Source organism: Mobula hypostoma, chromosome 29 (genome assembly GCF_963921235.1).
Source record: "Mobula hypostoma chromosome 29, sMobHyp1.1, whole genome shotgun sequence".
Classification (NCBI taxonomy): Eukaryota; Metazoa; Chordata; class Chondrichthyes; order Myliobatiformes; family Myliobatidae; genus Mobula; species Mobula hypostoma.
This window is the reverse complement of record NC_086125.1, coordinates 26,001,391-26,028,127: the sequence shown is the minus strand read 5'-3', so window position 1 is coordinate 26,028,127 and position 26,737 is coordinate 26,001,391. Positions and strand designations below refer to the sequence as shown.

The following is a 26,737-nucleotide window of genomic DNA, read 5'->3' as shown; positions in this document are numbered from 1 at the left end:
GCTCTAAACTTTATGCTGGAGTGTCTAAGAATGGGGCTTCAACACATCAGTATGCTGACTCACAAAGAGGGACCGAGCCAATCACAGTGAATACTTAGGATAGATTCAACAAGCTGGTCAATACCCCATACATACTTGGAGACGTCAGCAATGTGCATATGGCGCAGCTTTAACCAGAGCTCATCGTCCTCGTCAAGAAGAGTTTCTTTAACATGTGGCTCCGCAACTCCTGAGGTTTTATATCTGAAGAGCAAAGTTACAGTTTTCAAACATGTCCCTAAGGTAACACAAATCTTAATAGTTATATCCTGTTGAAATTGAATTTCTTTCTCCTGACTTCTATGTTACTACCAAACAAAATATCTTAAGTTTCAACAGCCTCTGTTCTTTTCTCATGAATTACAAGGTACTGAAAGAAGGAATATTAAAATCAACTAAAGGTAGAAGAAAAACTCAGAATAGTCACTGGAGAGCTAAGGATCACAAAGGAAACAACAAAAAGCGTTTCATGTTGTTCAAATTGGCATTTATGCCAAACATTATACTAATTTTTAAAGGAATAGTTTTGCAACCTTAAATTGTATGAGAATGGTGCTATGACTGGAGGGACTGAATTCTAGAGAGGTTGGGTAGTCTATTCATTGGAACATAGAAAAATGCGGGGTGACGTTATTGATGACTATAAAACCATGAGGGGAATAGATGGTGCAATGGATCTACCTGTTCTCCCCCCTCCAAAAGGTATGGGAAATTAAGAACTGCAGTGCATAGGTGTACGGCCAGAGAGGGAGAGTTTTAATAGGGACCTGAGAGACAACTTCTTCCATCTGGAGAGGGTGCCTCATAATAAGCCACCAGAGGCAATAATTGAGGTATGTACATTAACAACATTAAGACATTCGGACAGCTACATGGATTGGAAATGTTTAGAGGGATTTGGGTCAAATAGGGGTGCATTGGACAAACATAAATGGGCATCTTGGTTGGTATGGACCATGTGGGTTGTAGGCTGCAGGGCCTGTTTCCTTACTTTATGACTCTAATATATCAGAAGTGTCATAGAACATTCCTGATTTCTCTTAGAAACAGAAAAGGTAACTTACGAGTAAATATCTTGATCAATCTGCAGAAGATCATAGGCCATTGCCTGGAGGGTAAGCTCATGCAGTATTGGTGACACGCAGTCATAACCCCGGTCAAGGATCAACAATTGTGAACGTGACTTTTCAGGACCCTGGTCAAAAGGTTGCAATTTGAGCACATATGCTACACAAAGCACCAATATTTATCTTTAATTATCGACAATAACAGCAAGTTAAAATATATTCCATAAACCTCACTGACTTCTTGGTTTAATCAGAGGCAACATTAGCTTGGGAGTTATTGAAGTTAAAAAAAATGAAACCAGTTTAATGACCACAAATCCCCTCTCCAACTCCCTAATTCTACAAACTTGTAACTGCTTAACACTCAAACCACAGTCAATACAATTCCAGGAACTAACCAAGTTCAGAACAGTCAGATGTAAACTGCTGATGGTGTAAATCTGAGCTAAAATACAAAATACTGGAAACAATCAGCAAATCAGGCAGCATCTGTAGAAAGAGAAATATAATAAATGTTTCAGTACTAAGATTGTCTTCCATACCTACTTCTAGTGAAGTGCCTCTGATCTGAAACATTGACTCTTTCTACATACACCACCTAACCTGCTGAAGGTTTCCAGTATTTTGCATTTTCCAGCATTCCAACTATTTCAAATAAATAAGAACTGCTTTGAAGTATGTAATCCTGTTAGATGACAAACCCTAACCCTTATTGTCACCCCAAAACAAATCTTTATGGAATATAAAAAGGTACAAAATAACGAGCAAAATGGAACTAATACCTCTACAATGCCAAGATCTATATCTCTGCCCAGACATTATTGCAGAGTGAATTGTGCCAAGTTACAACTATGCCCAAGAAACACTCAACACGATGGAGAGTAATGAAACTATGCCCAAGAGTTGGAAAAAGGACCATGAACTTGCTGTTGCACAGGGAGCATAGAGGGAAGACTTCAATCACCATTCAGCAGTTTACTCAGAAGTACCTTTACAAATACAGAGAAACTAGCTGAATTGGACTGCACTCCTACAGGGGACTATACATGGACCGTATACAGACTACAGAAGAAGTGGTGTTTACTTCCCTGAGGCAAATCAGGGTGGATTTCCCAGAGCCTGACAAGATGTTCCCTCGGACCTTAAGGGAGGCAAGTACATAAATTGCTGGGGCTCTAGCAGAGATATTTAAATCCTTAGCGACAGGAGAGGTACCAGAGGATTGGAGGACAGTCAATGTCATTCCACTGTTTAATAAAGGCTCTAAACATAAACCAAGAAATTTTTAGGCCGGTGAATCTGACATCAGTTGTGGGACATTATTGGAAGGCATTCTAAGGGGATGGATAAACAAGTATTTGGATGGACATGGACTGATTCGGGATAGTCAGCGTGGCTTCATGCGTGGTAGGTCACGCCTAACCAATCTTAGAGCGTTTCGAGGAAATTACCAGGAAAGTAGATGAAGGCAAGGCAGTGAATATTATCTACATGGAACTTAGCAAACATTTGACAAGATCCCACATGGGAGGCTGGTCAAGAAGGTTCAACTGCTGGGCATTCATTAAACACTGGCTTTGTAGGAGAAGCCAGGGAGTGGTAGTAGACAGTTGTCTCTCTGACTGGAGGCCTGTGGTTAGTGGAGTGCCACAGGGATCCGCACTGGATCCGTTGTTATTTGTCATTTATGTCAATGATCTGGATGGTAATGTGGTTAACTGGATCAACAAATTTGAAGATGACACCAAGATTGGGGGTGTAGTGGACAGCAAGGAAGGCTATCATGTTTTGCAGAGGGATCTGGATCAGCTAGAAAAAAAAAGAGATTGAAAAATGGAAGATGGAATTTAATGCAGACAAGTGTGAGGTGTTGCACTTTGGTACGACCAACCAGCATAGGTTTTACACAGTGAATGGAAGGGCATCGAGAAGTGTGGTAGAACAAAGGGGTCTGGAAATACAGGTCCATAATTTGTTGAAAGTGGAGTCAAAGGTAGATAGGGTCGTAAAGAAAACTTTCGAAACACTGGCCTTTATAAATCAAAGTACTGACTACAGGTGATAGGATGTACAAGACGTTGGTGAGGCCTAATTTGGAATATTGTGTGAAGTTTTAGTCACCTACCTACAGGGTACATGTAAACAAAGTGAAAAAGTATAGAGAAAATTTACGAGGATGTTGTCGGAACTGGAGGACCCAAGTTATAATGTAGAAGATTGAGAGGAGATTTCATAGAGGTATGCAAAATTATGAAGGATATCTTCTTCTTCATGTGCCTTGCGTGTTACACGCTTGGGCAATCATGGCTTTCCACATCGAGCGATCCCACACAGTGTCAATGATATCTCGCACACCTGCTGAACCGTGTCTACGCCCACCTGGACAAGCCAGCGAGCACTGTGAGGGTCATGTTTTTTGACTTCTCCAGTGCGTTCAACACCATCCGCCCTGCTCTGCTGGGGGAGAAGCTGACAGCGATGCAGGTGGATGCTTTCCTGGTGTCATGGATTCTTGATTACCTGACTGGCAGACCACAGTACATGTGCTTGCAACACTGTGTGTCCGACAGAGTGATCAGCAGCACTGGGGCTCCACAGGGGACTGTCTTGTCTCCATTTCTCTTCACCATTTACACCTCGGACTTCAACTACTGCACAGAGTCTTGTCATCTTCAGAAGTTTTCTGATGACTCTGCCATAGTTGGATGCATCAGCAAGGGAGATGAGGCTGAGGGCCACGGTAGGAAACTTTGTCACATGGTGCAAGCAGAATTATCTGCAGCTTAATGTGAAAAAGACTAAGGAGCTGGTGGTGGACCCGAGGAGAGCTAAGGTACCGGTGATCCCTGTTTCCATCCAGGGGGTCAGTGTGGACATGGTGGAGGATTACAAATACCTGGGGATACCAATTGACAATAAACTGGACTGGTCAAAGAACACTGAGGCTGTCTACAAGAAGGGTCAGAGCCGTCTCTATTTTCTGAGAAGAATGAGGTCCTTTAACATCTGCCGGACGATGCTGAGGATGTTCTACGAGTCTGTGGTGGCCAGTGCTATCATGTTTGCTGTTGTGTGCTGGGGCAGCAGGCTGAGGGTAGCAGACACCAACAGAATCAACAAACTCATTCATAAGGCCAGTGATGTTGTGGGGACCAGTGATGTTGTGGGGATGGAACTGGACTCTCTGACAGTGGTGTCTGAAAAGAGGATGCTGTCCAAGTTGCATGCCATTTTGGACAATGTCTCCCATCCACTATATAATGCACTGGTTGGGCACAGGAGTACATTCAGCCAGAGACTCATTCCACCGAGATGCAACACAGAGCATCACAGGAAGTCATTCCTGCCTGTGGCCATCAAACTTTACAACTCCTCCTTTGGATGGTCAGACACCCTGAGCCAATAGGCTGGTCCTGGACTTATTTCCTGGCATAATTTACATATTACTATTTATGGTTTTATTACTATTTAATTATTTATGGTGCAACTGTAACGAAAACCAATTTCCCCCGGGATCAATAAAGTATGACTATGACTAGATCTGTTAGTTCTTTCACAGTGTCCATATATTTTCTTCTTTGCCTTCCTCTTCCGCGTTTCTCAGGCATTCGGCCCTGTAATGTAAGGCATTCTATTTCTCCCTTTCTGATGACGTGGCCCAGGAATTTAAGTTTCCTCTCATTTAATGTTCTCATTAAAGATCTTTCTGTATGAGTACGTTGGTTGGAGTACTGTCTCATTAGTTACCCTATCTCTATATGATATTTTCAGCATTCTTCTAAGAAACCACATTTCTGTTGCTTGTAAGTTTCTTTGGAGTTTTGGTGTTATAGTCCATGTTTCAGAAGCATACAGCAAGATTGACCAGATGTAACATTTTGGTAGCCTAAACCTTGTTGTTGTAGAAATGTGTCTGTTGGTAAAAATGGGTTTCATTTTTTGGAAGTTGGTTTTGGCAATGGCAATTCTTATTTTTATTTCTACTTTACTTCTAGCATCTTGTGATATAAAGCTACCAAGGTAATTAAAGCTAGTCTTTTGTTCAATCTCTTGGTTACCGATGTACAATTGTACATGAGGGATATAGATAGGGTAAATGCAAGCAGGCTTTTTCCAGTGAGTTTGATCGGAAACCAGAGGTCATGGATTAAAGGTGAAAGGCAATAGGTTTTAGGGAAACATGAGGGAAAACTTCTTCACTCAGAGGGGCACGAGAATGTAGAATGAGGTGCCAGCACAAGTGGTGCATGCGAATTCAATTTCAATGTTTAAGCGAAGTTTAGATAGTTACATGGATGGTAGGGGTATGGAGGGCTATGGTTCTAGTGCAGGTCGATGGGAGTAAGCAGTTTAAGTGGAGGGGCCTTTTTCTGTGCTGTACTTTTTTTAATGAACATGACTAACTACGTTCACTAGTAACGCACACTAAATGCGGAACTCAGCAGTTCAGACATATATGGCTAGGAGCAGTCGAAGTTTTGAGCTGAGACCCTTGATTGTGACAGGTCTATGTTCTCTAACTTTCCAAACTCTAACTATATTTGCACATGATTTGGAAAAATAAAACTATATTACATTCATATATTACATTTAGTCCTGATGAAGTGTTCTAGCCTGAAGAGCCACCTATTTATTCCTCTCCATGGACACTGGCTGACCTGCCAAGTTCTTCCAGCATTTCACGTATGTTAGACTGGATTTCCAGCATCTGTAGAACCTCATGTTTATAATATATTCATCATACTTTCCAAAAGGAATAAGATGCAAATTTCAGCCTTTGGTACTGTGGTGGCAACTACAGAGGCAAATGAATATAACTGAGAAATATTTCTATTTAAATGAAGCTGTTAAAAGATTGCAAATCCATGTTTGTTTTTAAACAGTGCCATTCAGTGACAGGCTGTAATAACAGACTATACAAAATGCATAAACTGCATATTATGCAGGGAAGTAAATATCACAGTTGAGTTTGAAGACTATATATTATAACAGAAACAGGTGGAATCTATAGTGATATGCTCTTATGTATTATTGTAGTTTCCCACAGATACAAAACATTTCTCTAGGCATGTTCTGAAGAGGAGGACCCAAATTCCATATGCTACCCACTTTGCTGGAGCATTCTTTAATTCATAACACTGTTAATAGAGTAATAGAGACCACCAGAGTCTCCTCACTTGGACAGTGAGCTGTATACTGTACTGTTTACCTGCATTGTGCACTTCACATGCATTTTGAATAACATTTTATTAACTCATTTGTAGTAATATTTTGTTTTATGTTATGGATCATGGGTGCACAGAGGAACATTGTTTAGCTTGGTTGTGTATACATGCAGTCAGATAACGATAAACTTGAACAGGTACTAAATTGAAGATTTACACTGGCCATTTCCAAAATTTTTCTTCAGCTTCTAACTACAGTTCAAATCCACTCCCTCAGTGGACTCTACCAAATCTGGGGTCAGTAGTGGAACTGAGTGAAAATCTTCAGTGTTCTCTTGCATTTCTTATACTCCATAAGCACTTCATTTGTTCCTACCTGCCTATACCTGCTGTGTACTTTTCTTTTCACCAGCACCTCAATATCTTTTGAAAACCAAGGTTCCCTAAACCTGTTACATTTACAGTGGTATGCAAAAGTTTGGGCACCCTTGGTCAAAATTTCTGTTACTGTGAATAGCTAAGCGAGTAAGAGATGAACTGATTCCCAAAAGGCGTAAGGTTAAAGATGACACATTTCTTTCATATTTTGAGCAAGAAAACCTTTTATTTCCATCTCTTACAGTTTCAAAATAACAATAAAGGAAAAGGGCCCAAAGCGAAAGTTTGGACACCCTGCATGGCAGTACTTAGTGACACCCCCTCTGGCAAGTATCACAGCTTTTTGCAGCTAGCTAAGAGTCTTTCAATTCTTGTTTGGGGGATTTTCACCTATTCTTCCTTACAAAAGGTTCTAGTTCTGTGAGATTCTTGGGATGTCTTGCATGCACGCACTGCTCTTTTGAGGTCTATCCACAGATTCTCAATGATGTTTAGGTCAGGGAACGGTGAGGACCATGGCAAAACCTTCAGCTTGTGCCTCTGGAGGTAGTCCACTGGGGATTTTGAGGTGTGTTGAGGTTCTTTTCATGAAATTCTGCACCCATTTTTCTCCAAACAAACCTTTGCTCATTGCAGCCAAAAAGGTCTATTCAAAAGGTTCAAAGGAACATCTAAACAAGCCTGATGCGTTTTGGAAACAAGTCCTGTGGACTGATGAAGTTAAAATAGAACTTTCTGGCCACAATGAGCAAAGGTGTGTTTGAAGAAAACAAAGGGGTGCAGAATTTCATGAAAAGAACCCCTCTCCAACTGTTAAGCACGGGGGGTGGATCGATCATGCTTTGGCTTGTGTTGCAGCCAGTGGCACGGGGAACATTTCACTGGTAGAGGGAAGAATGAATTCAATTAAATACCAGCAAATTCTGGAAGAAAACATCACACTGTCTGTAAAAAAAAGCCAAAGATGAAAAGAGGATGGCTTCTACAACAGGATAATGAACCTAAACACACCTCAAAATCCTCAATGGATTACCTCAAGAGGCACAAGCTGAAGGTTTTGCCATGGCCCTCACAGTCCCCTGACCTAAACATCATTGAGAATCTGTGGATAGGCCTCAAAAGAGCAGTGCATACAAGACATCCCAAAGAATCTCAGAACTAGAAGCCTTTTGCAAGGAAGAATGGGCAAAATTCCCCCAAACAAGAATTGAAAGACTCTTAGCTGGCTGCAAAAAGTATTTACAAGCTGTGATACTTGCCAAAGGAGGTGTTACTAAGTACTGCCATACAGGGTGCCCAAACTTTTGCTTCGGGCCCTTTTCCTTTTTTGTTATTTTGAAACTGTAAAAGATGGAAATAAAAGAAGTTTTCTTCTTTAAAACAAGAAAGAAATGTGTCATCCTTAACTTTATGCCTTTTGGAAATCAGGTCATCTTTTACTCACTGAGCTATTCACAGTAACAGAAATTTTGACCAGGGTGCCCAAACTTTTGCATGCCACTGTGCCTTTTTTCTGACAGGCACATACAAGCTTTGTGCTCCCAAAATTTCACTTTTGAAGGCCTCCTACCTTACACTTTTACCAGTAAACAGCCTGTCCTAATGTACACTTGCCAGATCCATTCCGATACCATTGAAGTTGACCTTTCTCCAATTTAGAATCTCAGCCTGAGGACCAGATGTATCCTTTTCCATAATTTTCTTGAAACTAATGGCACTATGACCACCTGCCTCTTATTTCCTAACAGCACACTCCCTCCTTGGGAGTTCTATATAGTGATTAAGGAAACTTTCCTGAACACATTTGACAAACTATTATTACTATTACTATTATCATATTACTATTTAATTATGTATAGTTTTATTACTATTTAATTATTTATGGTGATGAAATGAAAACCATTTTTGAAAACTGTAATGAAAACCAATTTCCCTCAGGATCAATAAAGTATGACTAAGACTACAAACTATCCCATCTAGTCCTCTTACCATATGGGAGTCCTAATTAATGTGGAAAGTTAAAATCACCTTGTATTTCTTGCAACAGTCTACGATCTCTGCAAACTTGCTCCTCTAAATCCCACAGACCAATGATCCCAAAAATCTGACACCTTCGCTCCTACACTAACTTCTTAGCCACATGTTAAACTGTATAATTTTCCTATTATTTCTGGCCTTACTAACATGTGGTATGGGCAGCAATCTGAGATCACAACCCTGGAGGTCCTGTCCTTTAACTTAGCACTCAACTCCCTGAACTCATTCTGCAGAACGTCGTCACTCTTCCTACACGTCACTGCTACCTACACAGACCAGGACTTCTGGCTGTTCACCTTCCCACTTAAAAATGCTGAGGGTTTGATCCAAGGCATCCCCGACTCTGGCACCCAGGAGGGAACATACCATATAATCAGAACAAGTGTAAAGCCTCAAAATACCCACTTTAACACTGTCCTCTCCAATGATGGTTGCTCTGCTTGTCCCTGATGGATGATTGGCCACTGCTCAAAATATCAAACTGCTATGAGTCGATGCCTTATGTACTCAATTGGCAAAACTGAGTGAGCCACTTCTTCTCATGCTTCGGATCCCTGATCGGCCGCTACTCAAAATAAGAGCAGGAATTGGTCATTTTGCCATAGCTGCTTGACCCACCCTTCAAAATGATCATAGTTGATTATTTCAACTCTGATTGCCTTTCTGTGCCAGTTATCCATACTGCTCAATTCCCTGAATGTTAAAAAAAAAATCCATTTCCTCTTTAAATACCTTCAGTAATTTAAACCAAAAATCATCGGAGCAGAATTTGGCAATCCAGTACATCACGTGTACTCTCCCATTCCATCAAGGCTGACTTACTATCCCTCTCAACCTCATTCTCCTGCCTTTGCATTTCCAGAAGGTGTTCGATAAGGTGCCGCACAAGAGACTTATTTATAAGATATGGATGCATGGAGTCAGAGGAAGTGTATTGGCATGGATAGTGGATTGGTTAACCAATAGAAGGCAGAGAGTTGGTATAAATGGGTGTTTCACCAGTTGGCAGTCGGTGGTGAGAGGGGTGCCACAGGGGTCAGTGCTGGGCCCGCAGCTGTTTACCATTTACATTGATGATTTGGAAGAGAGAACTGAGGGTAGCATAGCAAAATTTGATGACACTAAACAGAGTGGAAAAGCAAATTGTACAGAAGATGTGGAGAGTCTGCAGAGGGATATAGATAGGTTAAGTGAATGGGCCAAGGACTGGCAGATGGAATACAATGTTGGTAAATGCGAGATCATCCACTTTGGAATGAATAATAAAAGAGCAGATTATTATTTAAATGGTGAAAGATTGCAGCATGCTGTTGTGCAGAGGGACTTGGGAGTGCTTGTTCATGAATTGCAAAGAGTTGGTTTGCAGGTACAACAGGTTATTAAGAAGGCAAACAGAACGTTGGCCTTCATTGCTAGAGGGATTGAATTCAAGAGCAGGGAGGTCATGCTGCAACTATACAGGGTACTGGTGAGGTCGCACCTGCAGTACTGTGTGCAGTTCTGGTCTCCATACTTGAGGAAGGATATACTGGCTTTGGGGACTGTGCAGAGGAGGTTCACTAGGTTGATTCCAGAGATGAAGGGGTTAATTTATGAGGGACAGATTGAGTCGCCTGGGACTATACTCTCTGGAATTCAGAAGAATGAGAGGGGATCTTATAGAAACATACAAAATTTTGAAAGGGATAGATAAGATAGAAGTAGGAAAGTTGTTTCCATTGGTAGGTGAGACTAGAACTAGGGGACATTGCCTCAAGATTCAGGGGAGAAGATTTGGGACGGAGATGAGGAGAAACTGTTTTTCCCAGAGAGTGGTGAATCTGTGGAATTCTTTGCCCAGGGAAGCAGTTGAGGCTTCTTCACTAAATATATTTAAAATACAGTTAGATAGGTTTTTACATAGTAGGGGAATTAAGGGTTATGGGGAAAAGGCAGGTAGATGGAGCTGAGTTTACGGACAGATCAGCCATGATCTTATTGAATAGCAGGGCAGGCTCGATGGGCCGGATGGCCTACTCCTATCTCTTATGTTCTTATAATCTTTGACCCTCTTATTCATTAAGAACCTATCAACCTCGACTTAAATATATTCAATGACTTGGCCTCCACCAATGACTATGGTAATGAATTCCAGATTCACCACCCTCTGGCTAAAGAAATGTCTCCTCATCTCTACTGCCCTCGCAGTGTGTTCTGTACAACGCTAGGCAGGGAGTTAAGCACCTTCTCAAAAATCATCCAAGCCAGAAGCTTGCTTTAGGGTTTTCAATGAGAAAACTGTGACACTGCAGAAAGTTAAGTAAAATACAGAGTTTTCTGTATATATTAATGCCTGAATATACTTATACTATCGATTACCCTCATGAGAATATACACCTGTAAAATTTCATAATTATGCTGTTCAGACCAGAGTGAAGTCATGGCGCAACAATAGCTCAATAGTGATAAACAATAAACATAATACTTCCTTCAAAGTACATCTACTAAATGTTTACCAATATTAAGAAAGCTCAAGACTCTCAGATATTGCTGTTTCAAGGGCAAGTAGAGTGGATGGAGATGAATCTCTTTCTGTCGTGTGCGCTTCAAGTCAAAATCCAAATTATCCCATGCAGGAAATGATGGAAAAACAGCTCACTAACAGGAGGTGACGTTTACACAAAACAGACTGCATACAAAATGTACAATGCCTCTATAAGTCAGAACATTCCTTCCAAAACCGACACCCTACTATTCTGAGGCTGTGCCCTCTGGTCCTAGACTCCCCCATTATTGGAAACATCCTCTCCATATCCACTCTACCTGGCCTTTCAATATTCTGTATGTTTCAATGAGATCTCTTTATTCTTTTAAGCTACAACAATTGATTGTAGACCTAGAGCCATCAAATTCTCATCATGTTAACCATTTCATTCCAGCAAACATTCCTGTAAACCTCCTCTGAACCCTCCTCAGTGCTAGCACACCCATCCTTAGAAATGGGGCCCAAAACTGCTCACAATACTCAGAATGTCGTGTGACCAATGCCCTAAAAAGCCTTGCTCTACACTACTATGGCATGGAGATTACTCTCCATCTCTTAACCTCTTGACCACTTGACTGATGGATTCAATGGTTCCACTAGTTGGCACACACAGCAAGCTCTCCTATGCCCTGAAGAACATTTATCCTTAATGTTATATGACTAGATATCAACAAGTCACTTATCAGAACATGGCTTGTGGGACAAAATTTCCCTCAAAGGATTTCCGAAAATAATAGAAAACAACTTCTGAAGCTCCTGATGTCCTGTACATGTAATTAAGGATGTACACATCTTCATATTTTCTGTATTGGAACCCAATGCATCCTTATCACACTCCCCTTTCATTAGTCATCTTGGAATATACCCAAGTCATAAAAAAACTACCAAAATTGCTACAAAAAACACCAAAAAAGGCAAAATAATGGTCTGAATGATTGTAGCACAGGATATTTAGGCAACCAGAACCACCCAATCCTCAAAATTGCAATTTCTTGTGGTATGTAGGTTTTCCTTTTCCTCAGTTTTAGTTTGGGCATCATTCTAGAGAATGGGATTTGCACGTGAAACCCATGATGTTTTTATTTACAAGAGCAGAACATACGGAAACTAACAAGAATTGGCATTGTATCTTTCCAAATAAAGACGCACGGTAAACAGATAAAGGTACAGTTATTTACCCTTAGCTGAAATGTAGTAATTGTTCGCATTCTGAAAGAAAAAACACAGGAAACTGGAATGGACAAGGAAGGATGGGCCAGAGGAATGAGAAAGAACAGAGTTTAAAAGAAAAAGTGAGAAACAACACTGATACAAGAGCTGCGCCCCTACCCCACGAGGTTTACTCCATAGAGACGTTCCAGAAAAATAAATCTCATTTATACATCAACATCTCGGTAACATTCAAGTTCAAATCTATTTTTAAAAATTCATCATTGGTAGTCATCATTGATATTCAGCTGTCAACCTGGTCTAGTATCGTTGAAGTCAAGGGCTTCCCCAACCTTTATGACATAACAGAGGGGTCCGTGGACCCCAGGCTGGGAGACCCTAGCTTATGTGCTCGGAACAAATCTGTGCAATTGAAGCAAGCACATCAATATAGCTAACTGCCCCTTTTGGGTTCCAGCTTAGTATCTTTGTTCTGATTATATTAAGACATTTTCTCATTTTAACGGGTGCACTGCTACAATACAAAAGGAATACGTTTTCAAAGATGGGAATTGTTTTCAATTCAGAGTGATTGCCACTAATATGTATGGGACTTTCCCATTCTGAGGCACAATACACTTGCTGAAAGGAATATCTCAAGCTCAGAGGAGGAAGTTTTACACACAAAAAACTAAAAACTCCAGAAGTTAGAAAATAACTAAAGCAACAAACAATTTGCTAGAAGAACTCAGCAGGTTGAGCAGCATCAGTGGGAGGAAAGGAATGTCAACATTTTGGGTTGAAACCCTGCATCAGATCCTGACGAGTTCTTCCCAGCAGATTATTTGTTGCTCCATATTCCAGCATTTGCAGTCTCCTCTGTCTCTCTAGAAAATAACTGGTTTGATTATGGAAAATAGCCATTTGTTACTTGAGTTCCCAAAGAGATACTGAGACTCCTTAATCACCAGGTGGCATAAACACAAACTAATCCTGTGTTAAAGATGACAGAATGGATAACAAGATGAATAGACAAGTGACTACTTACTTCTCCCATGCTTGGATTATCAGCTTTGTATGCATTCAGTTTATCATGAACCAGATTTGCCAATACTGAGTTAAGTTTTGGGCCCCTAAAACAAAATAAAGAGAAAAAAAATTCACAATGCAAGTAATTTGCATTAAGAAATGAGTATTTGTGGGCAGGAATAGAGAGGTGGGAGTAATATTGGGTCCAAATCTTGTAGTTGGTCAAGAAAGGAGGCATTATTGAAGAGACTAGAGTACGTTTCTTAAAATGAGGGGCTTCAAAGCTCAAAGTAAATTTATATGTCGCCAAATACTACCGAGATTCATTTTCTTGCAGGCATTTGTAGCCAAAGAAATACAACATAATCATTGAAAAACTATACCCAAAGACTGACAAGCAACCAATATGCAAAAGACTGCGCAGATACAAAAAAAAACAAAGCAAAACAAAACAAACCACAAACACGAGTTGCAGAGTCCTGGAGGCAGGATTTAGACAATGAACAGGGATTGAGTTGCCTGGGACTATACTCTCTGGAATTCAGAAGATTGAGAGGGGTTCTTACAGAAACATAAAATTATGAAAGGAAGTGATAAGGTAGGAGTAGGAAAGCTGATTCTGTTGATAGGTGAGACTAGAACTAGGGATGTAGCCTCGAAATTCAAGAGAGTGTATCTAGGATCCAAATGAGGAAGAATTGTTTTTCCTAGAATAGTGAATCTATGGAATTCTCTGCCCAAGGAAGCAATTGAGGTTACCTCTTTAAACACATTTAAGACACAGTTAGATAGATTTTATAATAGGGGAAACCAAGAGTGATGGGAAAAAGTAGATGGAGCTGAGTGCACCATCAGATCTTACCGAATAAAACAGCAGGCTAAACAGGCCAGATGACATACTTCTCATGTTATGTTCTTATGTTTTATCACATAACACTTCAACTCCCACAAAATTTGCTGAATCACAGCATTGTTTGGCCATCATTGAACAGTCAGTCAAATAAAAGAATTTCAAATACAAACACAAGAGATTCTTCAGATGCTGAAAATCTTGAACAACACACAAAATGCTGGAGGAATTCAGCAAGTCAGGCAGCATTTATGGGAGGGAATATGTAGTGGATATTTCAGGTCAAGACCCTTCATCAGGATTTATTCCCCTCTATAGATGCTCAAATACAATGCTGTATACCACCTTTAAAACAAGCAATTTCAAATATTTTCTTGTCAGAGTCATACAGCACCAAAACAGGCCTTTTGGCCCACTGAGTTGATGGTCCGATGCCCTCTATATTAGATTCTCACTTTTTCAGTCCTTTAACTCTTCCACCTATTCCCCTCCATAGATGCTGCTTGACCTGCTGAATTCTTCCAGCATTTTGTCTATTGCTGTAGATTTCCAGCAGCTGCAGAATCTCATATTTATTAATCTCAATTTGCTTTATTCTCTCCATATTCAACACCTTTCAAGATTGTACTCACTCATCTACACACGAGGAAATTTAGAGTGGCATATCACCCTACCAATTCACACATCTTAGGGATATAAGAGAACAGAGCACCTAGGGGAAATCCACACAGACACATGGAGAAAGTGTAAACTCCTTAGTCAAAAATATTCCAAAATTATCAAGCACGAACCTCGACTTTATTGTGGAATGATGATAAACTCTCAAGATAAAAATTTACTGAATTGCTTTCAGAATATTCACTTTCCCAGAACTTAAGTTTCATCTTCCTGCCATAAGATCTTCTTTGCATAATCGATAGTTTTTTTAAAAACTAAGCTGTCAGTAATTGCATCACCCCTTACTTATCTCATTACCTCCCTTGCTCTTTTCAGTTTTGGTGACAGGAACAAGTCAGCGCTACAGACGATTAAGCCTCTCAGGTCTGTTCCTTATTCAATCATAATCTGTACCACAAACCTATCCATCCACCTTAATTGGTAACTGAATGAAATTTAACCTCCACTCAGTACATTGGGGAAAGGGTATTCCAGAATTGCACAATCCTTTGTATGATAGTGTCCTATAAGCGTACATCAAAAGTCATGCAACTTTTGAAATTACATACTTTCTGTATCTTACAGCTGGATATTCCTTTAGAGTTTCACATAATGTTGCTATCTGTTCGGCCATATCCTCCAGCAAGGCACTGTTGCTGTCTGCTGCATGAGAATTGAAGAGGCGATAAAATGAATCCATTGAATCCAATGAGAACACCTTTTGGAGATTAAACAAGCAGAACATGGATCAGTCACTAGAACTACCACAAACAATATTATATCGTCTTCAATAATTGAAGTAAGAATGCTGTTTCATTAAAGAAAAACTTGAAAATAAACTTTTGACAATATGGTGCCACTGTAGCGTAGCTGTTAGTGCGATGCTATTGCAGCTCGGGGTGGAGTCCGAGGTTTAAACCCAGCTTCCTCTTTAAGGAGTTTGTATTTCCTCTCAGTTAAATGCATGGGTTTTTCCTGGCTGCTCCGGTTTCTCCCCACAGTCCAAAGATTTACCGGGTAGGTTAATTGGCTTTTGTAAATTGTCCCATAATTGGATTAGGGTTAAAGTAGTGTTGTTGGGGGTTGCTGACTCGAAAGGACAGAGGGGCCTAATTGTATTGCATCTCTAAATAAATATAACAGATTTTAAAAAAATGAAAATGTAGCAAAAGCATCCAAGTTAATTTTTTCTAGGAGTTTATTGAATGCTATACAAAAAAAATTCAATAGAAATGCCGATGAAGTTAATTCTGCAGTATTGTGTTGTGAAATATTCCTGAATCTATTAACCACTCAATCCTAAAATACTGAAGAGTACTAGAATCTTGGTAACAATGTGTAACGCGCTGTAAGATTTCACTGCTAATGTCATGGCCGCTCTGTAATATTCCACTGCTAAAGTAAAGGTTTCTCTGTAGCAGCAATGCTTGGGTTATGACTAGAGATAACAGGGCCTTCGGGGAATGTACGTTAGCCAATGAGCAGGATGTTGCCCTTTCTTATGGGTCTGGGAGCTGGGATTTCATGGTCTTTTGCTGGGGAGAGAAGACGTGAATGGAGAGAGTTGGTAGACCGCTGGACAGAGTGGAGGAGGAGCGAGGGTCAGCTACACTTGGAGGAGGTCGACAAGGAACAAATGAATGGAACCGTGAGCTCCAACGTTGAGCATTAGACTGTTTCATGAGAATGGGTCCTTTCTTTTTTTTTGTTTCTTACTAACTATATATATTTAAATTAAGGTTATAAAGCTCAATCGTTTAATCGCATATTGTGCACTGTTTGTTATTTTGTGGTACTGAGTTGTAACAGGGGACATATCGTGCAGCATCCACCCAAACAAGGTTTCTTAAGTTTGGCCGAGCCGAGGGCTGTTTTCCCATAGATTAAGCCACTAGCCGAACTGAGAGTTACAAACGTATTTGCAGATATTTTAAAAGTGTTCACTAGGGTACAAATAAGATAACACTTAACAGATACAATTATGTAGTCAGATCAAAATTTCTCATTTAAAAAATGAATATGCCGAGTTGTCCAAATGATTTTTATAGAATTTTAATAAATTAATTTAAATAAATTTTAATACTATTTAATGCAAGTTCATCAGCACAAGGCATCACTTCAATTGTATTGCAGAAAAACTTTAAAGGTAGCTCCCCAGAGTGCAGTATCTTTTAATTTACCTCAATCAGAAAGGACTTTATATGGTAAATGTATAGTAACTGTCATTAATCGCTCATACAGTAAAATCTAAAAAACGTTGCACACAATTCAATTGATTCATAATTCAAACACTCTTGTTGCAATTGCTCACCTGGGACTCAAGAGGAAGAAAAGATGCATGTATTTCTTTGAGGGTTTTGATGACTTTTGTGCATCGAGATTTTCCAAGCTCAGTAAACAGTGAATCGGGGCAAGCTGTGAGAAACAATTGTGATTGAGACAAATTCAAATTCTCTGGCTAACGCTTAATATTATTTTTCAGGTAGATTACGACAGCAAATGCAAAGACATAACAGATGAAAAGGAGAGTGCCGGAGTGTGGGGGGAAAAATGTCACCTCTGAATGACAAACTAAAAGGCAGAGGTAGGTTTAAACGCAAACAACAGGAATTCTGCAGATGCTGGAAATTCAAGCAACATAGATCAAAGTTGCTGGTGAACGCAGCAGGCCAAGCAGCATCTATAGGAAGAGGTGCAGTCTACGTTTCAGGCCGAGACCTTGACGAAGGGTCTCGGCCTGAAACGTCGACTGCACCTCTTCCTATAGATGCTGCTTGGCCTGCTGCGTTCACCAGCAACTTTGATCTATGTTGGCAGAGGTAGGTTCTTGATTAGCCAGGGTTCAAAGGGTACGGGCTGAAGGCAAGGGAGTGGGGATGACCGGAAGAACTGGATCAGCCCATGATTGAATGGCGGAGCAGACCCGATGGGCCGTGTGGCCGACTTCTGCTCCTATATCTTAAGGTCTTATGGACTGGATTTTAACTGTGCTTGAAGATGAGTACTGGCTCCAACAAAAAAATGTTTATTGTACTCTAAAATATTAAATTTAGTGAGCATTTTATAATAAAATTCTAATTTAGATTTACTTCTCGTTCTTCACTATCCCATCAGCAGACCATTCCTCTGGGCTATGTACAAATTAGACTATATGGAAGCCTAGTATAAATTATACCTTCACATCAGGAGTTAAAACATCTTTGAATTTTGCTTCCAGGAACAATTTGGTAGGAAAAATAATACTTCAGAAACTTAGCATTAACAGTGCCAAAACATGCCAGTACTCATCTTCAAGCACAGTTAAAATCCAGTCCATAAGACCATAAGATATAGGAGCAGAAGTAGGCTAGTGTTGAAATTGCAGGGGCCCTGGCAGAAATACTTAAAATGCCGCTGTCTACCGGTGAGGTGCCAGAGGATTGGAGAGTGGCTCATGTTGTTCCGTTGTTTAAAAAAGGATCGAAAAGTAATCTGGGAAATTATAGGCCAGTAAGTTTAACGTCGGTAGTAGGTAAGTTATTGGAGGGAGTACTAAGAGACAGAATCTACAAGCATTTGAATAGACAGGGACTTATTAGGGAAAGTCAACATGGCTTTGTGCGTGGTAGGTCATGTTTGACCAATCTATTGGAGTTTTTCGAGGAGGTTACCAGGAAAGTGGATGAAGAGAAGGCAGTGGATATTGTCTTTGACAAGGTCCCGCATGGGAGGTTAGTTAGGAAAATTCAGTCGCTAGGTATACATGGAGAGGTGGTAAATTGGATTAGACATTGGCTCAATGGAAGAAGCCAAAGAGTAGTAGTAGAGAACTGCTTCTCTGAGTGGAGGCCTGTGACTAGTGGTGTGCCACAGGGATCAGTGCTGGGTCCATTGTTATTTGTCATCCATATCAATGATCTGGATGAAAATGTGGTAAATTGGATCAGCAAATTTGCTGATGATACAAAGACTGGAGGTGTAGTAGACAGCGAGGAAGGTTTTCAGAGCCTGCAGAGGGACTTGGACCAGCTGGAAAAATGGGCTGAAAAATAGCAGATGGAGTTTAATACAGTGTGAGGTATTGCATGTTGAAAGGACAAACCAAGGTAGAACATACAGGGTTAATGAGAAGGCACTGAGGAGTGCAGTAGAACAGAGGGATCTGGGAATACAGATACAAAATTCCCTAAAAGTGTCGTCACAGGTAGATAGGGTCGTAAAGAGAGCTTTTGGTACATTGGCCTTTATTAATCGTAGTATTGAGTATAAGAGCTGGAATGTTATGATGAGGTTGTATAAGGCATTGGTGAGGCCAAATCTGGAGTATTGTGTTAGTTTTGGTCACCAAATTACAGGAAGGATATAAATAAGGTTGAAAGAGTGCAGAGAAGGTTTACAAGGATGTTGCCGGGACTTGAGAAACTCAGTTACAGAGAAAGGTTGAATAGGTTAGGACTTTATTCCCTGGAGCGTAGAAGAATGAGGGGAGATTTGATAGAGGTATATAAAATTATGATGGGTATAGATAGAGTGAATGCAAGCAGGCTTTTTCCACTGAGGCAAGGGGACATGGGTTAAGGGTGAGGGGGGAAAAGTCTAAAGGGAACATTAGGGGGGGCTTCTTCACACAGAGAGTGGTGGGAGTATGGAATGAGCTGCCAGACGAGGTGGTAAATGCGGGTTCTTTTTTAACATTTAAGAATAAATTGGACAGATACATGGATGGGAGGTGTATGGAGGGATATGGTCCATATGCAGGTCAGTGGGACTAGGCAGAAAATGGTTCAGCACAGCCAAGAAGGGCCAAAAGGCCTGTTTCTGTGCTGTAGTTTTTCTATGGTTTCTAATCTGGAATTCAACTGTTCAGAAATCTTGATGGTTCAGCATCTGGATAAGTCATTGGTCCAGAACGTCGGAGCAGTACAGATGCAGGTGGGTGAGAGGCCAGAGCTGTGAGTCCAGAGTGCAAACAGGACCATGACTGGGTTCTAGAGCACCACCGGTCAGTAGCGTAGGCCAGTCTGTGCCAGAGCGAGTGTGTTGGCATTTCCCTTCCCTTTTAAAAATCTACTAGGAGCACAATGCAGGAAAGTAGCATCCATCATTCAGGATACTCACCATCCAGATCATGCTCTCATCACACTGCGGCCAAAAGGAAGCAGATACAACAGCCACAAGACCCACACCACCTGGTTCAGTTATTATCCCTCAACCAGCAGGGAGGAAATCTTCACTCACTCCAACACCGAACTGATTCCACAACTTATGCACTCATTTTCGAGGTGCCTACAACTTGTTTTCAATATTATTTATATATTACTGTTTTGTTTTTTAATCTATTTTGTATTTACACAACTTCTTGGCTTTTCACATTGGTCATTTGTCTTCGTGTGTGCAGCATTTCATTGATTCTATTGTGTTTCTTTGTATTTACTATGAATGCCCAACAAGAAAATGAATCATATGGTGACAAACATGTGCCTTGATAATAAATTTACTTTGAATTTTGAATTCAGCAGGCTCACTGTAAAATTTATTATACCACTGTAACATTTAAAGTAAAATGTGTGTTCAAATATTAATAATATCAAACAATCTGGAAAACTTGTTAGCCTGGCATCCAAGTCCTGATGGTACAGAATTAGAGTTTTACTGCATAATATTTCCATTACGTGTAAATGTTCATGCAGCTAAAGCTAGTATATCTAGTTTTTGGCAAGGGTGGTTGGTGTGGGGTAAAGGAAATAAATTATAACCAATTGTCATAGGCCTAGTCTAAGATGAAACTTTGCACTTACATTAAGAAAAAAAACCAAGTTGACCAGATAGATTCAATAGAAAAGGAAATGTCAAAGGAGGACAGTATCCTGAATTTGGAAGAAGTTTTAAATGTTTTGAATTAAAAGGGATACAAAGCATATCTTAATTAACCTTAGAAATAAGAGGTCAGCTGTTCAAAACTGTTCTCTCAGGTAGAAACATTTCAATTACAGTTATTCACTTACAATATGGATGCTTTTTCTTGCCATATACTTCTGTATTCATTTCAAATACAGAATGGCCACCTTGAATCTGGCAATCCCATTCCACTGCTGGTTCGGACATAACTTACGCCTAATTTCAAATTTCTCATGTCACCACACCAACCCATTGCCATTGTTTTGGTGGTGCCATGAGCAGAAACAGCTGTTGGCAGGGTCTTTCAAAGAAACAAGTTGTTACTCTGTGTTGATCTGCATTTCTTTTTATAACCTATGCTTATATAGCCTCAGTCATATCTTTATTGAATAAAGGAAGTGCTTCTTGTGGTGTAAAGCGCAAATACCACATGTTATCTATAAAAGATAAAGTGGAAGTTCAGAGAAAACTCGACAGTGGTGTGTCTGCGAAAAGCATACATGGCTTGTATAACATTGGCTCTTCCAGTTTATATAAAAGAAACAAAAAGAAAAGTTGTTCCATTTCTTTACTGACAGCGAATCTGAAGAACAGATGTGCACAAGGAAAACAATGAAAGATGGAAGATGTTCATAACTAGATAAAATTTTCATAAAGTGGTTTAAACTGTGTCAGCAAAGGTGTAGGGCTATCAGGAGAAATTGTTAAGGAACAAGCAAAATTATTTCACGAAGAATTAGGACTGGATTACGAGTATGATTACAGTGAAGGGATGCTTCAGCATTTCAAGCACAGTGTGTATATGGTATACAGTGTGTAGTGCAAAATAGTCAGCAGATAAGGAAGTAGCTGCTGAGTTTGTTGACCAGTTTGCCAAGTTACTGATGAAAATTTATTAAGTAATAAATTTCATTTGCTTTTCATTTACTATTTTTTCTTTATTATCCATATTGTACTATTTACACGGTATTTTAAAAGTAGGGCGAAGTGATCATCATGTTGGTTAGAGGCGTTTATTTAATTCTAACGTAACCATCAAGCTCTTGAACGAAAGGGGATAGCTATACTTTAAGGACTCTGTTGCATTGTTATTCCATACTTATTATTTATTGCTATTTATTTATATCTACATTTGCACAGTTTGTTTACAGTCAATAGTTCCTGATGTTTACAGTTACTGTTCTATAGATTTGCTAAGTATGCCCGCAGAAAAAGATTCTTAGGGTTGTACACGGTGACAAGCATGTACTCTGATAATAAATTTCACTTTGAACTTTGATTCACCTGTGATTCAGCAAAATCACTAATCCGGCACTGCACAGCTCCCAATCATTTCCGATTTGTGGTATTCAACCTGTACTTCATTTCCAAATACTAAAATATTAGGCTTTGCCTCAGCTGTCATTTGTAATTAACCCAAAAAATAACAAGACATATTGCTTCTGTGAGTTAACATGAGAAACAAATGTCCCTCTTCCTCCACAAAGAACTCATACATATTACATTTTGAAACGATTTGCATAGATAGCCCTGCCCTCTAGAATTAGTATTACAATGCATCGAGACAATGGTACATACATGCATACTTAAGTTAGTACTAGCTCTTGCAAGCTTAAGGAATACAATTCAGAAACTTACTGTCAGTGAAGAACACGTGGGCTGCTTTGTACATAAATGTTGGTGTGTCTTTGAAGTCATTAATCAGGGCCCGCACAGACTACAAGAAAAATAACAGAACAAAAAAAAATAGATGCATACTTTGCAAATAATGTATTATGTACAACTATGAATAACTAAGGTACCTTAGTTACTGACTTTGGAACTCAGCCTGACATTACAAAGGTTGCAAATCTAAAGACATCAATTGCACTGGCACTGTTAAAATCCAATAGGTTTGATCAGTTACAACAGTTGGATATACATTTTTCATCAGAACAGTATTGAGCCCCAATGTGTTACAATCTATTCTTCCCTTTAACAATGCTTACTGGCATGTTGTTTTAATTTTTCATCTTTCAGTTCCAAACTCAAAATTTCAAAATAGATGAAGACCCAGAAACAGTATAGTTTATGCATTTTGACCAATTTCAGATTGCCAAAGTTAACTGTAGAAATTATGCAGGCTTCCAGTTAGGTGATCGCGAGTTAAACCCAGTCTGGTTATTTACAAAGTAATTGAACACTGGGGCCCCTGAAGTTCAACTCTTCTTTTTTACTCCCATTTTATAACGTTTTGTCAAAAATGCCCCTCTTTAGCACAACTCAATCCATGTTTGAAACAATTCAAATGAAGAAAAATCTACAGTGCCTAGTAAAAGCCATTTCAATTAAATTCCATCTGGAAGCTCAAGACTCATCAACAGATTTTGACAGTGTATATAAACAAAGCAGGTTCCTTTAAATTCCTGCATAAGTCTTATCAGCTCTCTATCAGGATCATAAAACAAGATTGCTGTCCACTAAGACAAAAATCTAGCAGGACAGGTAAACATTCTGCATGACCACCCTGGAAATTCAACCAACAACTCTGCAATAATCAGAAAACAAACTAAAGATCAGCCATGCTTACACAAGGCCCTTCTCTCATTGTGTATACATTTGCACTGCAATTTTGTCCAGTCCCTTTTATCTCAGCAGGAGAAAACCAAGAGCTGGTGAAACTTTCACAGAAGGATGCCATGGGGCATGGTATTCTTGTCAATGGTGGCATTCACCACTGCAGAGACACAGAAGCAACTCAGTAGGCCAGGCAACATCTACAGAAGGGAATGAACAGTTGATGTTTCGGGCAGAAACCCTTTGTCAGGACTGGAAAGGAAGGGGGCAGAACCAGAATAAGAAGTGGAGGGAGGGGGAGGAGTACAAGCTGGCAAGTGACAGGTGAGACCAGGAGAGGGGGGAAGTTGGGTGCGTGGGGGAGTGGTGATGAAGCTGGGTGGTGATAGGTGGAAGTAGTAAAGGGCTGAAGGAGGAATCTGACAGGAGAAAACAGTGGATCATGGTACTGCCGGCAATGCCATGATAATTCCATAGAATGAATGGCTTTACTGTTGAGCTTAAATAAGTGAAACTTCCAACTGATCAAAAATTACAATCTGTTATGCAGCCTTAACCAGAAGTTGCATTTTTTAAATTCCTACTGATCTTTAAAGATTATAGCTGTGTACTATTTGAATTTCTACAGTATTATTTAACTTCATTTTTTCATCAGGTGTTTATATTTGTGTAAAGAAGTTAATTAACAGATTTAAAACCTTAAAATGCAATAAACCCCACAAACAATTCAACATGAGAAACACTTAAATTGCTTAGCACACCCAACATATTTAAATTTCAGACATTTAGTGCTACACAACCAGGAAGCAAAGTGCCCATATTTGCTAATACCAGCCTAGCCGAAATCTTTTAGCAAAAACATTGAGAACAGATTTGCAACAAGCAACTGCATTTTTTTCCTTACTTACTTTGGCGGGGGTGGGGGGCACGGTGGAATCATACTTCCCCTACCTACCTCTGTCTCCCCCCTCCTTCCTTTCTTCCACGGACCTGTCCTGTCTTATGAGATTTTTTTTGACTTCAACCCTTTACCCTCTATCCATTCTGTCCCAGCATCTTACTTCATAACCCCACCTGCACCCACCTACCTTCCCCTCACTTAGTCTCACCTGCTAGTTTGTACTCCCCTTCCCGCCACCTTCTTATTCAAGCTTCTGCTCCCTTCCTTTCCAATCCTGAAGGGTCTTGGTCTGAAACATCGACTGTTTCCCCTCCATAGATACTGCCTGATCAACCGAATTCTTCTGATACAGGGGTTCCCAACCTTTTTTTTAAATGCCATAGATCCCTACCATTAACTGACTGGTTGGGAACCCTTGCTCTAGTGTTACTTACAGACTTGTATTTCAGATTTCCAGCAATCGTGTTTGCCTCCCAGTTCCACCAACTTCTTTTACTGTTAATTCTCTATAACTGCCCTCATTCAGCTGTTAATTTCACTATTCTGGAGACGCTGCATCACTTGGACAACCTTTGTTTTTTTTCCCATTTCAAATCCCCCTTGCAGTGGAAGAGCACTTCTCTAGTTCTGATGAAAGGTCACTAACCTGAAAATTTAACGCTGTCCATCCCTCTATAAAATATTGTTTGTCTTCTGAGAACCTAAAGCATAATATTTCTAAACCAAAGAACATCTGATATAACTGGGAAAATCAAGTTACCAAATGCAGCAATTCACAAAATGCTGGAGGAACTCAGCAGGTCAGGCAGCATCTATGGAGGAGAATAAACAGTCGATGTTGCAGGCTGAGACCTTTCATCTAACCACCAGAGGCAAATTTTTATGGGAGAAATGCAGATGACTGGATAGCATATTTTATCTATCTATCTAATCGAGATACAGAAAAGTAACAGTCCCTTCCGGCCTCATGCTATCAAATGTGACCAATCAACCCACTAACCCATTTGTCTTGGAGCATGGGAAAAAACCTGAGCAGCCAGAGGAAACCCAAACGTTTATGGGGAGAATGTACAAATGGGCAGCGGTGTTAATTGAACCTGGGTCACTGATACTCTGTAATGGCAATATAATGCTATGCTACCGTGCTGTCCTTCACTATTACAGACTTTCTTACCATTTCACATTTTCTTTGAAGAACTCCAGCTGATAACATCATGCTGCAGTATTGTTATGCAAACTTCAATTCTAACTGGTGCAGCATAGAAGACTTAACCCTCTCATTGTCAAAACCCACTCCCTTCTCTCAACTCATCAACTCTTTGCTCTCTGATTTTCATAAACTTTGGTTTGAGAGAACCTAGATTACAATATTCTTATCCTTGCTGTCAAATATTTCCTTGAATTCTTCCCTTCCTAGCTGTCTCCTCCTATAACAATGAAAACCTTAAAATGCTGCAATCCAGTTCTAGTCTCTACCACACCGCAGATTTTCTTCACCCCACCTTTGATCATGGTGTCCTCTGTTGTCTCATCCTAGAATGAAATTGCACCTACATATTTTTCCTCCAGAAGGCTAAAATCTCTTTCCTAATATCTACTTACTGTGGCTGGCAGTTCCATATGCTTGATAATTACTACTTGAGCACCAGCTTACCATGATAACAATAACATGAAATTCATGTTGGTGGTACAGCATATTTCTACATCCAAAACACTTTGGATTTAAATAACTGCAGTGCAGGTCACACCTCCTTTTCACAGCCCTCAAACTGTGGTGTTCCTTTTTGGGGGTGGAGTTTTATTCTTGCGTAATTATAAGCGATATATTGCAATAGCTATGTGTCACACCCAGAGTGCATTGAAATAACCATAATGGCCTGTGTGGTAATACTGACAGTAACACATGCAGCTTGCATTCAGCACTTACCTTTTCTGATGGTGTGATCAAGTAGATGGCTTCCAAACTTGGAATCGGTTCCCGTCGCTTATTGATATCTTCGACAACTGGAAGAATAGATCAATGTTAGAAGAGAGTTTTAATTGTTGCCATATTGTATTATGCAACTAATACATTTTACATTACAGTATAATATAAAATCTGATAACGTCTTTCATTACACAAGTACAGAGAAAATGATGCTCACTAATTAAGGACAGAACTTTTAATATCAATCTTTCACAGCAGAATATAGTACTTTGGCAGAGCTTCGCAACAGAAGTTATATACTGACTTCAATAAGTTCACACTAGTTGTAAATGAACTAGAAGGGAAACAACTTAATTGTAATTTTGGAAAATTTCTGACACTTTTACAAGATCCTAAGTTGAAAACTGCAGTGTACTGCATTAACAAACATTCTGCCTTTCTTCAAATAGTGTTACACAATACTGAAATATCTAAATAGTCTTTCACTCCTATTTCACACTGATTCCTTTCTCTTAAATTATTGCCAGAAGAGAGGTTCAATCAGTTTGTTCCCTTCAAGAATGTGTAGTGAAACTTGACAC

At 39.8% G+C, this 26,737-nt stretch overlaps 1 protein-coding gene across 2 annotated transcripts in view; it reads right to left on the bottom strand.

The window, feature by feature from the left end:
- The window catches only part of stxbp2 (syntaxin binding protein 2), an 89,030-nt gene that overhangs the window by 36,906 nt on the left and 25,387 nt on the right, over positions 1-26,737 (bottom strand). For both annotated transcript variants that reach the window (XM_063036034.1, XM_063036035.1), the window contains exons 4-10: positions 26,157-26,233; positions 22,411-22,489; positions 17,207-17,310; positions 15,465-15,613; positions 13,408-13,492; positions 1,104-1,234; positions 136-243 (exon numbers count right to left, since the gene is read on the bottom strand). In XM_063036034.1, the coding sequence (XP_062892104.1) occupies positions 136-243; positions 1,104-1,234; positions 13,408-13,492; positions 15,465-15,613; positions 17,207-17,310; positions 22,411-22,489; positions 26,157-26,233 (733 nt within the window). The remainder of the gene's footprint in view (positions 1-135; positions 244-1,103; positions 1,235-13,407; positions 13,493-15,464; positions 15,614-17,206; positions 17,311-22,410; positions 22,490-26,156; positions 26,234-26,737) is intronic.